At 42.7% G+C, this 15712-nt stretch overlaps 1 protein-coding gene across 4 annotated transcripts; it reads right to left on the reverse strand.

Moving 5' to 3' along the window:
* Nucleotides 1-79: 79 nt before the first annotated feature.
* On the reverse strand, nt 80-14090 carry wdr33 (WD repeat domain 33). Of its 4 annotated transcripts, none has more exons than XM_036216281.1 (21): nt 13876-14090; nt 12489-12707; nt 12142-12210; nt 11939-12043; nt 11760-11855; nt 10873-11024; nt 5118-5215; nt 4913-5039; nt 4682-4836; nt 4523-4601; nt 4323-4433; nt 3850-3944; nt 3680-3766; nt 3473-3612; nt 3248-3400; nt 1742-2428; nt 1608-1665; nt 1176-1500; nt 963-1105; nt 711-890; nt 80-536 (listed from the first exon to the last, which is right to left on the reverse strand). In XM_036216281.1, the coding sequence occupies exons 2-21, from the start codon at nt 12690-12692 to the stop codon at nt 397-399; spliced, it is 3204 nt and encodes a 1067-aa protein (XP_036072174.1). In that variant the 5' UTR covers nt 12693-12707; nt 13876-14090; the 3' UTR covers nt 80-396. The 4 variants fall into 4 exon arrangements, with proteins under 4 accessions (XP_036072174.1, XP_024124430.1, XP_024124428.1 ...); XM_024268662.2 differs by having other exon boundaries at nt 1176-1497; nt 13891-14089; XM_024268660.2 differs by having other exon boundaries at nt 13891-14089.
* Between the last annotated feature and the right edge of the window lie 1622 nt (nt 14091-15712).

Raw genomic sequence — 15712 nt, forward strand, 5'->3', positions numbered from 1 at the left:
AAACAATCATACCTTTCCTTTTTTAACATACAAACACAAGACCCTCTTGAGATGGGATCCACATGAAAGAAGAAGAAAATACAGAGCAGTCACCGACTTTATTCACCACTGAAGAAACACCTGTTTGTGTCATGTGATCCCCACCTCCTCAGGTGAGGAGAAGGGGAGGGGGTTCAGAGTCTGGAGACGTGAATCTTTAGGGACGACACAAACACGTAGAAATCTGTTAGAAAAAGCTGCAAACAGACATGGCTCCAGTTCTGTACACGCCTCTCCAGCCGCTGCAGAACGTCATGTGACGGGTCACATGACCTATATAGTCCATCAGGAAGTTTTTGAAGGATTCTGGGGTCTAAAGAAGGGGAAGTTACGGGAAAAGGGGTTTTTCAGTCAGGACTACCGGCCCCGCACACCACCCCGCAGTGCTCCTCTAGGAGGGGGTCCCCCTCTTCTGGATCCTGGACCAGGTCCTCCGGGACCCCATCCGCCCCTTCCACCTCTGCCAGAGTAACCACCATCGTCCCTCATAGGACGACCTGCAGACAGACAGAAAGTTTGAAATTTGAGCCACTAAACAAGAAAATGGAAGAAAAACAAAAAAATAGAGGTGTATATCTGGGCATCATTACTGTTCACAGGTGTATCATAAATACATTAAAATAGGCCTAAGACATATCCCTGTGGTACTCTGTAAGCCTGTGTGTGCGTACCTCCATCAGCGCCAGGGGACTCTCGCTCCCGCGGGTCACCCGTTCCAGGGCCATCTTGCCATGGTCGCTTGCGAGGGGGCAGAGAAGCCATGTCCATCCCCTGCAGGGATGAGGAGCGCTCCCGGCCGGCGGGAGATGAGCCGTCATGCATTTGTGACCCATCTCGATAACCATCATGACCTAAAACAATACAAAGTTTACAATCTAGAAGTGTCATCCTACACCTCCTCACTCCATGGTCGAGGTCCTAACCTCCCCCTCCTCGAGGTGGCCTCCCTCGTCCCCCGTTGTCCCAACCCCGGCCCATCTCTTCGCCACCATCATAGCCTTCGTCCTGGCCATACTCGTCAGAGTAACCTTGACCTCCAGACCGACCCTGGCCCCCTCCTCGGAACCTGCAAGAGAAAACAGTTAAGAACCAGAACACGATTCAAGGTTTCCTCCCACTCAGTTTCTGAGTCTCACCTATCGTCCCGTCGTCCTCTAAAGTCTCCCCCTCCGTAACGGTCATCGTGGCCCCAGTTCCCTCCATTACCGCCTCCTCTGTGGCCCCCCCCTCGGTGGCCCCCACCTCTGTGACCCCCACCTCCTCTCCCCTGGTACCCTGGTCCTGTCCTCCAGCCATCATCTCCTCTGCCATGGTAATCCTGTCCCCCCTCAAACTCCTGCTGTCCTCTGCGCCCTTGTTGGTTTTCCCCCCAATACTGTCCTGAACTTTGATCTGGTCCTCCAGGTCCCTGCCGGTCGGGAGGACCCATGTGGTGGTTTGGAGGTGGCCCCCGAGGATCTGCTAGGACAGAAAAAGAACAAAGTTTTGTTAGAGAGCAGTTGGGTGGTTGAGGGGGGCAGTGACATGTGGAACAAAGGCCCTCGTGAACCTGACAGTAGCCCCCTCACCTTTGCTGTTGGGCCCTTGCTGGCCCATCCCATGCATCATGGGTCCAGAGTTCTGGCCCTGTAAGAACACAACAGAATTAATCCACTTTCAAAGCCTGAACCAGGTCCCGAAACTTGCTTCAAGGCCAACTCACCTGGTGCTGCATGTAGGGGGGCTCCTGCATATTTCCATGAGGTGCCTGCATGTTCCCATGAGGCTCCTGCATGTTATTTTGGGGGCCCTGCATGTTACTCGGGGGGCCCTGCATGTTTCCGGAGTGCATTCCTCCTGGGGGGCCCTGCATGTTGCCCATCCCATAGTTGTTGGGCATGTTGCCATGTGTCCTTGATGGAGGGCCCATCATTCCACCCTGCATAGGGCCCTGGGGGCCCATTATGTTCCCCTGAGGGGGCATCATTCCCCCTTGAGGCGGGGGCCCTTGTGAGTCCCTTGGGCCCATTCCTCTAGGAGGGGGCCCCATCATACCTCCAGGGGGCCCCTGCATCCCTCTAGGTCCCATACCATGAGGGCCCTGAGGACCCATGTTTCTTGGGGGGCCAGGATGCCTCTGTCCTTGCATGTCTGAGGGTCCCATCATGCCCTGAGAGGGCCCCTGGTGGGACTGGGGTCCAGAGGGTGGCCCCATCTGTCCGGGCTGCATGAAACCAGGCCCCATGGGTGCCCCCATATTGTTGGGCATTTGCTGAGGGTTCATGTTAGGAGCAAAGCCCTGCTGGCCAGGAGGCATGGGGCCCCCGGGGCCAGAGAAGGGGGGCATTGAGCCTGGTCCCTGAGGAGGCCCAACATTTCCCTCCTGGTGTATGCGGTCCATCTTCATTTGCTGTAGAGACACAGAACCAGAACTCTGTCACTTCAGGTTAATTTCAGAATAAACCCAAACTTTCCAGAGATCTCCAAAACACCAAAGCCAGATCATTTAGTCCAGTTTAGAGGGTTGATTCTGTTGTGCTTTGATCATAAATCTTTGATCATAAAAATTTACCCAAGACACTTAAATTTTTTTAAATTAATCTGAATCAAGTTACTATGGCAATAGATTAAATCCGATAATCTAAGTGCAGACACTTAACGCTTAGTAAAAGTTAATCATTAATTTATATTTAGGTCTGAGGGTAAAAAATGTTTGTTTTCCTTATTTTTTTTTGTGCATTGAAATATTACTGATGTCAACTTGTGTAATGCAAATTTAACAGAAAAAAATCCAAAAGATGAAAATGTTAGCAGTTTGTTTGTACTGGGAGGAGTCCTGCAGGTGAGATGCAGAGACTAACAGGCTTTACAATACTCTGGTAAGGATGTGTTTAGGTACACTCTTAAATGACAGTTTTAACTGCAACTAATTCAGTCTAAACTCTCCAACATACGAGGGAAGATGTGTTCAGACATCCACACATGGAGGGACTCTGCGCTTTAGCTCTGAAAAGTCCAGATGATACAACCAAGATAGAAGAATCCTAGACTGTTAGTTTATCCTGGATTTCTACATTTATTTTTCTGCATCACTCCTTAGGTTTGAAAACTTCTTTGATCTTTTAAGGTGGGAATGTTTGCTGCTCAGATCTCAGAAGTAACATTTTTCAGTGATCTCTTAGCGCAAACGTTTATTTGTGTGTTTGTGTTGTATTGTGTGCGTGTGCACCTCCAGCAGTATGGGGTTAGTGTAGTGAAGCGCAGCCATCTCCTGCTCCAACTCTGCCTGCGACTTCTTCTTCATGTCCACCTTCTGTTCCAGCTTTCGGTCTTTGGGTAAATCTCCAGGAGGCATCATGGGAACCTTGTTCTCAGCCCAGGCCTGCACACACACATGCACTTTCAAACAGATGTGTACGCTTTAGCTCACCTTGATCACAGGTGAAGTTCTTACCTGCTGAAACTGTGCAGGGATGGGTTTTGCATAAGGAACCTTCTTCTGAGGGACCTTCTTGGAGTCTCGGCCCATGACCTCTTCCATGCCCCAGTCCAGACCGGGAATGGACATTTCCACATCTGGAGCTGCCTCTTTACCTGCAGAGAACCACTACAGGTGAGATCTATAGATGACGAGGATTGCGTGAAACTTCACGACTCGTACTGCTCTGCTCCTGCTCCATGGCGGCCTTCAGCTGCTCGGGGATGCCCATCCCAGGGATGGAGGCCATGCTGTTGGGCTCCACGTCATCTGTGGGAAACAGAAGCATGATGCTTAGGAGGAAAAAAGTTGAAGCTCAAAAGTTCTTGCGAAGTTTGTCCCCTGCAGCTTACCGTACTCCACACCGTCCTCTGACATTCCTGGAAGCAGGTTCAGGTTGTACCGGTCCCTCATCTTGTCTCCGGGCCGATTTCTAGTCCAGAACTTACTGAGGAGGAGCAGAGCGGAACTCAAACATCGGAACACAAATCAGATTAAATTGTCAAAGTGGCAGCAGGTTGTTTCATCTGAGGCTCTGATCACAATGGAGACAGAGCAAGTCTTTGTTTTTAGTGGTCCTTGCAGTGGTGCAAATACACCCAAATTTACAACAAAGCTAACTGAAATGCCATTAATTTCATTAAAAGGTATTATCATAATGATACAATTTTAAAAATGCATATAGTTATTTGATTAATATACATATATTTTATAATCGTAAGACTTAACCATTTATGTATTTCAGTGCAACCAAGATCCATGGAACAAATACGTGCATCATAACCTGCGCGTGAACGTGGATGCACGAATATAAACAAGTGTTCACCTGGTGTGGTCGTTGGAGCCGGAGCACAGAATGTGACCCAATGGGTGCCAGGCTAGACTCCAGATCATCCCCTCATGGGCCATCTCCATGCCTCCCACCTCCTTCTCCACCCTGACGAACAAAAAAAGAAGGACTGTTAACAAAAGCTGGCAGCAGTTCTGTGGGGTTCTGAAGGTTCTGCTGGACTCCATCTTTCTTACCCAGTGTGCCAGAAGAGCAGCGAGCCGTCTGAGCCTCCGCTGGCAAACAGACCCTCATGCACAGGATGCCAGGCAACGGCTGCCAACAGAGAAGGTCAATCAGAAACAGAACGTTTGGCCGTTGGGGTTACTGCCTGGTTTTGGAGTCTGGTATCTCACCTGTGGCCTCCTTTTTGTGCCCTCTGAACACCTGCAGCTCCTCCTTCAGGTTCCTGATGTCAAACAGCTTGCAAAGGTGATCACGGGATGCCGTCAACAGCCAGTTCCCATTCAGGTTCCACTTCACCTCCATCACTGTGTTCTTGTGGGCGTGGCTAAAGAGAGAGATGCGAGTGAGTCACTGGTTACCATGGTAATATATCAACCATGAAGCTCTGTCTGTGATCTCACAGCGTGGCCAAACTTTGTCCCGTCTTTGGGTCCCAGAACTTAATCGGCTGCTGGCTGTCCTTGCTGCCCGACACCACCAGGCCTTTGGTGGGATGCCAGTCCACACACTTCACATCAGCACCGTGACCTGCACACACACACAGAACATCAGGTAAGGCCATAGAGCTCAGGCTCAGTGTATTCCAGAGAACCTCTGAGCGCTTACCTCTGAGGATCCTCTCCTCGTGACAGCGCAGGAAGTCCCAGATCCGAACGGTGCCATCATCTGAGCATGTGGCAAACTTGTTGTCTGTCGGAGAGAAGCTGGAGAAGAAGAGGATTTGTTATGATCCAAAATGTACCAAACCCAAAACTGACATGTAACGTAATACTCAAGACAGGCCTTCCATTCTCATAAGGACCTGATCTGTTAATGAGGCTCATATTTTAAAAGTTGCTGATATAAAACTTCTCATCTTTCAGATTCAAAAATGTCCTGTGATCTCTGACAGATTTAACTCAAATGAACAGAGTTCATCTGCAGTCGAATGCTGAACAGCTCCACCTGCTGGAGACTCACTGTAAAATTCCCCTCTAGCTGAGTTTGTTTCTAAAGGAGAAATGTTGATTTGTTTAGACACTTCCAGTGCAAACTCGGGGTGACATTACACTCTTCGCAGGTTAGACGTTTCCTAAAGAATTAAACCAATATTAAAATATTTAAGTGAGATACTATTATGATTTTGAGGGCAGAGTTCAGTCTGTGCCTTAAAGGATTCTGCTGCTTAAGCAGAAAAAAAAAAACCGTAAGTTTGTGTGTCTCATTTAGACACATGTACAGTATGTGGAGAAAATGCAAATCTCTTTTTCTGAAGCCTCTGATATCTCCTAAAAGTCCGTCAGGGTAGAATTTCAGTTGGGTATCAAAAATGTGACCTTAGTGTGAGGTCTCCTGAATAATTCTAAAATGTTCTTAGAAACATCAGTGTGTTGCAGCTATCAGTTGACGTTGTGACCAAACAGCTAACATATGTAAATGTGATCAAGCAGGTTAGAGTGAGCAGCTGCTCGGTCAGAGGTCAGGAAACAAAGTCTGGCAGCTTCGGTGGAGTTTTTCAAGATTTGTGTATTTGATACAGAATAAAACGTTAAAGCTTTGTTTTTTTTAAATACATGCTGAAAAAATTTCAAACCGCCTTGAACTGGGTGAGGAGCAAGTCTTTGTAGTAAATGTGATTCCTATAGCTGTACAGTGAATTAAAAACTTTTGGGCTCTTTTTTTATTTTTGAGAACGAGTTATTAGTGGAAAATTCAAGAAGAACAGAAATAAAATAAAAAAAGTTTTGATTACAGGGATCTAACTTTTTTTTTTTTTTTTACTTTAAATCCGATTATATATTCTAGTCTGTTTTAATAAAGCTTTACTATACCTGAATAAGCACGCCTGCCTTTCCAGTGAAAATATGTGTGAAAGCCGAAGCTGTTCAAACATTAATTTACTGATTTGACCTTAAGAAACTCCTACACTGATTAATATCTATTCAATTGGTGAAATAAATATTTAATAACATAAAAAACATTTTAAAAAAATCATGACTGAAAAACAACAAAAAATAGAAGAAAAAAGAAAAAAAAGATATGAACTTGTATATTTAAAATCTGGGGAAAAGAAAGATTATCAAGGTAAACTCATGATTCACTCATGTAGTTCAACCAAGTGTAGCTTTGCTTAAAACATATAATATATAAAAAATGTAAACATTTAAAGTGCCCTTTTTTATGAATGACTAAAGTCTAAATAATCGTTGGTGATCAAAGTTTGTTGAAGTCCATAGCTGTTTTTTTTAAGAATAGAAGGTAATAAAAAGGTAATAAAATTGAGGACATCCAAAAGAAGTCAGTGGCTGCTCTGCAGTCAACCTTGAACTGTATGTTTGAATTTCTCTCAACTGTCTGATCTAATCTGACTTATGCTGAAACTAATGTTGGGTGAATTTCTCCTCTGTGAGATTAATAAATTTATTTCCTATTTTATTCGAACCTACTGGAGGAGCTTTCTGAAAAATGCTTTATGTTGAAAAATCACCAAAGAGCGATCTTTAGTTTCTGTTGACATTAAATGAAACTTGAAAAACTCAAAACACATGAAACGAAGCAACATCACGCAAAAACAGCCATCAGTGAAGGAAAGTTTAGGAATAAAACAACAAAGAAAGAACACCTTCCTGCAGAAAGTAACAAAGAATTCAAAGCAGGAAAGCAACAAAGAATATAGAAAACTGTTCTGGAGCTCAAATTTGACATATGTTTACTTTTATTTCCATTTTTTGCGCTCATGTAAAAAAAAAGAAAAAAAAACGCAGTTTCATGTCTGGTTTAGTGTTTAAGATGTTATTTCTTTTGACAGAAGTAGTAACAGCCTTTATATATATCCTGCATTTATTGTTTATAAAAGAAAACAGGCTTTTCAGGAGCACCACTTCTCTCACATTTAGTCTGACAAACTGTGAAGATTGGAGGAGGAAAGATAATGGTTTTGGCTTTCAGCTTGAACGTTAAGGCATCAGCATAACCAGATCGTAAGAAGAAGTTGGATTAGTATTATTCAAATGCAAAGTAAACTTTATGAGTCTGCAGAATAACTCAAATTGAAAAAAAAAACATAAATCACCAGCAAAATGCGGCAAAATACTCAAGGAAACCCTGGGAAAAAAAAGAGGAAGTCCTTCATTCTGTTCCCACATCTATGCTAAATAAAGGCCATGGTAGTCCAGCAGCTTCAAGTGTCAGAGACTGATCTGGAGCTCTAAAAATGAAGATTCATCTGCAAACTGGAAACTGCAGACATCCTCCACCTGACTAACAACAAAAAAATGAAAATGCATGTGAATGCTGACAAGAGAAGTTAGAAGACAAACTGAAATTGAAGTTTCTTTTAATGCTAGTAAAGATTTTTTTTCAGGCAAAAGAATGCAAAAATCTGCAAAAAGGGACATGTTAATTGTCTGAAACTAAATTAGCTAGAGCTGTTAGAAAAAACAAAATAAAGTTAAACATGCTACAGATGCTAAAAGAGCTGCTGAAGCTGCTTGGATTCATTCTAAATACATTGAAACCACTTTCTTGTTGTTCTTTAAAATTGAAAATGACCTTAAAAAAGGAATCTATGCAAAAGTTTAAAAGCTTTGAAATGCAAAAAAAAGTAAAAATAAAATAAATAAATAAGGTTGTTTTTTTTTAGAGACTGTGTGGACTAATCAAGATCAAAGGAGCCAAAGGTGAGGTGCTTGAGAGAAACAGAGCTGGTGACGGCTTCAATATGTCAAAAACGGGTCAAATAATTCAGTTGTCAAGCAGAATACTGAATTGCAGTCTTGTTTCTAACCCTTGTAACTGAATAATCATTATACAACAACCTACAAAAACTCAGACGTATATCAATATTTTATTAAGCATGATCTGTGGATTTTTAGAAACTGTAAGGAATTTCTAGAAACTGAATCTGCCTGAAGGATCTCAAAAAAGTTTTCTGTTCATATTTTGAGCAGAAAATAAGCTAAGTGGAGACTTTTTTTTATAGTGCTCACACAGTGAGGTACGCCTAAAACTCTAAAGTCAACTCTGTTAATGCCATTGTTTAAACCAGAACATATATAAAAAACATTATTTAACAACATTTATAAAATATTTAACATTTTTGTCTCATATTGTGACAAAAAAGGCCCAGAGAATATATTAGAACAACCCACTTCATGGCTGAGTGCCTCTTTCTAAAGTTATTTAGCAAACAATTAAGAAAATATTAAAAGTGTAGATGGCCTCAGACACAGAACTGGAGCTCCGTCCTTACAGACCAGAACCGCGTCTGAACCATGATGTGATCCAGATGGTCAGACAGTCTCTAGTTTGATGATGAGGTGATAGTTGGTTTAAGTCACAGACAAGTAGAAAATCCGTCCTCATATGTCCATTCATTTTTTTTAAGAAAGACAATACAAACACATATTCAACATTACACCCAAATGCGTAAAATATTTTAATTTAAAAACTGCTCAAAATTTCTTTGCAATTGATCGCAAGTGTTTTGGCCCTCATAAAAGAAGTTTCAGATCTCTGTAGAGGCTTTAATATAGCTGGTTGCTATAGAAACAGACTATGGGGCCTTACGTCAGTGACTGGACATGAATTATTCCTGCTCGCCCGTAATCCACAGTATCACTGTTCAACCCCATGTTTCCATTCATGATTCTGACCTCAGTTATAAAACTGCAGATTTCAGGAAAAAAATTCTAGCACAGGAGAACAGACTTTTATACTCAAAGGCAATCAGGCTTCCCCAATTCTCTTGTTTTTCCTATTTTTAGGGCCGATTTCTATAAATATTGAAAAATTAAAAATCAATTGCAATAAAAAAGGATCCAGTTAAGGTAGAGATAAACTAAAAAACTAAATGTTTTTAACATTAGAAGGTAAAAAAAAACACACAAAGAAACACAAATGTTAAACCAAGGTTTTAACATTTTGTATACTGAGTTTAAGCAGCTTTTTCACAGATTCGGTGATCTTTCTTCAGACTCATCTCTAAACTTAAGGTTTCATTCTTCAAACTTTCCAATGTCTGAAGAAGCTCAGGTTAGAAGAGTGAATCTGTGAACAAAAGTACTACAGGGTACTAGGAAGAGGAATAAAGCTGCGAGGCAGGCAGAGTCATCAGAACAGATATGAATGAAGACAAAAATACATTTTAGCAGAGGTAGCCTTGTTTCAGACACAAAAATAAAAGCTACTTTGGGAATTTTTAGGGATTTCAGAAACATAAAAGTTTTGAAGCGTGGTGGATTTTCTTTACTTTGAACTGAAAGGATCTGTTCTGATTTTGACAGGAAGAGTGGATCCCTGTGATGCGGCAGTTTGTTTCTACAAGTTTAAGATTAGTAAGATGCTGTGGTGGAGTGGGAGGAGGTGGAGTTACAGACATAGCACACAGGAACAGGACGGGGGTTGTTGGAGTATGACAGAGGGGAAATAATGAGCAACTTCAGAAACAGGAAAAAATGTCTGGACAATTGATGTAAATGTGCAACTTTAACATTTTCTACATTTAAGTATTTTTGTAGCACCTGTTTCTCTGCTTCATTAAGATACAAATAAATGTTTGGGCACAAAACTCTTTTTACACATTTTAAATGTATTTTGGCAAAAAAAAAATATATATATATTCTGAGGAGTCATTTTAAAAAAGCTTTTTAAAATGGACAAAACCGTGAAAGAGTAAAGACCTCACTAATGCAGACATCCCTCCTGTGGGGCATCAGTGGACGGGTGGTAACCTCAGGCATGAGTTATGGTCAGGTGACCAGAGCAACTGCTGGTTATGATGCATCAACATACCAGACCACTCAGAGATGCAGCCTCTGCACAGTTCTAAAACAAGTCTACTTCTGGTGGGTTCCCTTAGCCTTATGGGTAATGTAGTAATCAGGTGTGTTTGACTTTGTTGATGACACCATTGCCTCTACTCAAGTGATCTTAACTTCATGCTAAAATAGTAGAAGAAAAAGAGGTTGTTCAAATGCATTATGGGAAAGGGTAGGTTCGGTGTTTCAGGGTGCACATGTGGAATTCAAACCTTTATTTAAACCCAGCCAGCTGACAGTTGGAGCAGCCGGAGTGACTGTCACTTTATTTATTGATCCCTGCTGAAACTTTATTGCTTTTGGGCCTTTATTGACCTCAAGCCAAACCAGCGGGCGACCCAAACCTGCTCAGGTGAAGCATGACTTTATTTAACAGATCAGGCGGGAGTGTAAACACAGATACACGGCTCAGCAGGCACAAAGTCAACAACAGATCAGTGCAGTGCTGCAGCACACGCTTACATCTGTCATCAATGTACCACAACAAACACAACACCAGCTGAGGGGGGAGGCAGCGCCCCCCCAGGGTCTGAGCTACAGAGAATGGGAGATTGGGTAGAAACCTGGCTTCTCTAATGGCCTCCTTGTGTGCCTGGAACATCTTGACGTTGTTCATGTTGGACTGCCAGTACTTCACATAGCCACCGTGGTCCGCCGTCAGCATCCACATGTCGTTGTGAGACCAGGTCATGGCCCGGACCGGGCTGTCATGAGCCTGCACACACAAAAAGGGAGGAGGGAGTTAAAGGGTGGCTTATACATCAACCGTTTCCGCAGACTGCTTAAACAGAACTGCTTCCCATTCATGCTGCTTCAAAGTAAAAGCCTCCATATATAAACAGTTCCCTGACAATGCAAGCTGAGCTGCACAGACTAAACACAATTATCTTCCTTACTCCTCAGTTACGTCATGGCTTTGCCCCTTGTCCCTTTTCTGCCCCCCACCCAGTGGCAGTCTGAGAGCCAAATTAAGACTGTGATTTAGAGGATAAAAGAGGGGGAATGAGATGTCTAATCTCAGGTCCATATCTTGGTGGTTGAGCTTCTGCTGTATCAGAACTCTGGAGCCTCTTCTTTAGACACATTTTTTGTTTCTTTTTTTTTTTAAACTTAGCTGCACTTGCTTTGAATTTAGTTTTGATTTGAATCGGTTTTGGTCTTTTTAGTGAAACTTTGTACTTTACTTCTCTTGTTATTTTTAGATTTGCCATGTTTTGAATGGAGGCAACAGAGTTTCTTCCAAACCCCTCAGCAGTTCCAGATTCAGATTTACTTTATTGTTCCCACCATCTTTGATTCTGCAGAAATTACAACACTCTGTTCTGACAGGTTTGTTTGAACTAACTTCAAAGGAGTCCAGGAGGAATAAAAAAGGGTGATCATAAACTGAACAGCCATGCTTCATCACTGCCATCTCAACTCCTGCTTCAGTCTGATAGCAAAGGCTCACCTGTAAGATGGTCTCAAAGTTGAAGGTGAGCCCGTTCCACAAGGTGAACTCTCCACTGGAGGCCCCGGTCACCAACCGGCGGCCCTCAGGAGTCCACTGCAGACAGACAGGAAACAGGTGAGCTTGTTTACATGATAGCACGCACTGCATCATGTCAGCAAAGCTGTGAAGTGACTCACCCTGATTACGAACACAGGACATTTGACTTTGTTGGTGGAGGTCCGCACAAACTTTGTGGTGACGGCGTTCATGGGGTTGTTTAGCATCCCAATGGGAGGGACAAGCTGCAGCACAAACATTTACAATAGTTTAGACATTTCATGAATACTCTGGTCAGCGGGAACATGGAAGTGCATGCATACACACACTTTAATGGACTTACATCATTGTAGCAGCCAGCATCAGGCTGGATGGCTCTAAGGTCTCTGTGGTCTCTCTGCCAAAGACGGTTCTGCATGGGAAGAAAAAAAAGAGAGAGAGTTTAAGCAAAGTGATTCGCTGTGGATATCCCTGAGGGAATATGCTGAAAGGTGAGCCAAGTGACTTATGCTGAAAACCTCCAGAAAATCAAGTTTAATCAGCTGGCAGCTGTAGGCATCTGGATGGTTATAATGTTTATTTAAAGTTTTTAATGCTGTGAAACCTCCATAATTTTGACCCCAGGTGTGTTACAGGCAGGTGGTTCTTGAGTGGTTGTGCTTTGTAATAAGTTTCAGAGAGGTGTGTTACCTGTAGGTGTCTGATGACAGAGGGGTTATAATCAATGGTCTTGCGGTTCACGGCCTTCCTCATGCGCTTCCCGTCAAAGGTGAGCTGCTGCATGGCCTGCTGCTGGGCAAAGTCAGGCCTCTTGTAGAACACCTGTCGGGGGGCCTGATGCTGGAATCGTGGCATGTGGAAGAACCGCTGGGGGGAGCCCACGTCCGTCGCCATGGTGACCAGCTAAATCTGCAGCAGTGGAGAATGCAGAGTTAGAGACCGGATCTAATGTCAACCTTCAGTCCAGAATGCTCAGGATTCAGGAACCTAGATGAGAGTTTCAGCTCTGAATTGAACAGAAAATGTATTACCTGCTCTATCATTTTGATCTGGAAAATTACAGATTCTGAGTCATTGCTGCTGATGAGTTTAAGATTATCTAACCAACCGGGATTAAAAGAGATTATGTTTAAATTTGACTCTGCACACACTTTCCTGACAGAACTGACTAAACAAAAACAAAGATTCTAAGTTCTTCAAACTGCATCTGAACAGAGAACTACATCTACATTCCTGCACGAACCTCACAGAATCAGAAACACTTGGATTAGGAAAATAAGCCTCTCCACAAGTGCGGTGAGCTCAGAATACTGCCCGCCTTCTGTAGCACTATGAAACTACTGGGAGACCTGAACATTTCTAAAACTCACATCCTGACTGTTACAAAAAAGCTGAAGTTCTCTGAAGAATAAAAGAAAAGTCTTTAAATGCAACACCTGCGGACTGTTTTGTGACAAGTAAGCTGTTTTTAGGTACACATAGCACTTTATTTTACCATGCCCATGAGATATGTAGTTAAACCACCTAGATAACCTGACTGAAACGTGTAAATTGATGATTATTTTAATTATTAGTTCTCGTGTAAATGTGAAAGAGCCATATCTGACTACTTAAGCTTTTGGTTTTCGGTGGTCAGGTATTAAATACTGGTAAACTTATAGTATACTATTGACTGATGTAACGATAAACAATGTTCAAAAATAAAAAATTAAAGGTATCGACACAAAAATTGTTGCACGAACCAACAATCGGTGGTGAACCGAAAGCGTCGCCCTCAAATGAACCTGTGCTCCTGACTGAGACCACCATTCAGAACCAGAACACATATCAGTGGTACTTTTGGGTTGTAAACCGACCGGAACCTCCTGTTAGTTATCCACACATCACGCGGCTAGCTGCGATAGCAACCTAGCTAGCTAGCTAATTCGTGTAAACACAAATGCGGCTCCTCGTGGACCCAATGCAAGGATGAAGCGATACCAGGGTAGAAATTGGGATAAAATGCCCGGTTCGACAGCTTTATCTTTTTGTTTGGAGAGCAGCTAAATGGCGGCGTCGCCGGAAGTCTGGTCTTTACCGCAGAAAAACTCACCAACGATCCCCGCAGGACACCGAGCTATCTAGCCGTCATGAAATGTTTGCACTCTTCAGTAAATCTCTTTTTAAGTACTGCGGACGTCTGAAACTTTATTTAAGCAAAACATTAACACATTTTTGTGACTTTTAGCCACCAGCGGACTCCATCGTTGCATCCGTTCTTCTCGGCCCTGACGAAAAGCATGTCGGGAAAAAAGTACAACGGGCGGGAGTAAACGCTGAGCTTGTACAAAGCATTGTGGGAAATTGAGTTAAAACTGACAAATAATTTTAAATGAATACTTCTTTCTGTTATTTCAATCATCTTGTTTTGTTAGTGTTATGTTTAAATTGATGTAAAAAAAAATATGTCTATTGTAGTTATTGTAGGGCTGGGGTAGGTTCAGTGGTGGCTAGAGGTAGATCCGAAATCAAGTAATTACAGGACTAACATTGATATTGATACTAATACTTTTTAATTGAAATATATTTTTAATTAAATGTAATAAAACACAGAACAAAGACTTTCCAAAAATAAAAATGTTTACAAACTAACTAGGGGCTGCACGGTGGCGCAGTGGTTAGTGCTCTTGCCTCACAGCAAGAAGGCCCTGGTTCAATTCCCGCCTGGGGGATTTGAAACAGAAACACCAACTGGGAACCTTTCTGTGTGGAGTTTGCATGTTCTCCCTGTGCATGCATGGGTTTTCACCATAGACAGTCTATGGTTTTCACCTGGGACTCTGGCTTCCTCCCACCGAGGCCCTGTGAACCCCGCCTTCGCCCATCAGTAGCCAGGTTAGGCTCCGGCACCCCCACAACCCCAAAAGGGACAAAGCAGTCAATAAAATTAATGAATGAATGAACAAACAAACTAACTAGAACAATCTAAACTGAATATGCATCAAATGTAAATCAATGTGGCAGCATTTTAATAATAAAATAATTCAATAATACAGAAGGAAAAAAACAGTAAATAATAAAGAATAACAAAAATGCAAAAATAAATAAATTACCATAACAGCACCTCACACTATTACTTTGTAAAAATAAAGGTAATCAGTTTTGTTTTTTTGGTGATTTTGCTCAGGAAAGGAAATGCTGGTTCATCCATTTTCCCCAGTCTCCATCCCACAGAATAGGCTTTTCTTCAATGTACTGTCGCATTTCAATAGTTGCATCAGTGCCAGCTGTGCAATGCTCTTGTGATTTGAAGATCTGAAAGTCAAACTCTGTCCATATACTGCCTTTTGTTGAAGCTGATTGAGAAGCTCCTCCGGGGTAATGTGAGGTGGTTGCAGGAGCCAGCAGAGTTGGTGTCAGAGCCTGTGCTAGGTTAAGGATCTGGTTATGAACAGATTGAGATAGAGACACTGCACTTGCATGAACTCTGTGAGTAAATTTGAGTACTTTACTGTATGTATTGAAGAAAAACTGCAGTGAAAATATTAAAAGTGTCAATGTCACCACACTAGTATCGATACTCACTTTGGTATTGATAACATCGATACTCATATCGATAAGCCCGCTCCAGTGGTGGCTTAGAGAAAGTGAGTATTAGATGCTGGGGGTGCACCACTCTTTAAGACAGACAGGTCAGCACCCTCAAATAGGATCAGGGAAACAGATGCTTCGCTTGGTGGAGAAGAGAGGAAGGAGAAAACTAATGCCACTCATAGTTTATTACGTCAAATAGAAGGTCATGTGTCACCATGAGTGGTAACTGTATCAAAATGCTCTGTCTTAACTTGGGAAATTGACATTTCACTATCAATCACAGTATGTCCTACTTCAGTGCTGAGACAGGGGGCCACATCCAACATGGTCCTTTAGGCCGG

Source organism: Oryzias melastigma, linkage group LG17, assembly GCF_002922805.2.
Source record: "Oryzias melastigma strain HK-1 linkage group LG17, ASM292280v2, whole genome shotgun sequence".
Lineage (NCBI taxonomy): Eukaryota > Metazoa > Chordata > Actinopteri > Beloniformes > Adrianichthyidae > Oryzias > Oryzias melastigma.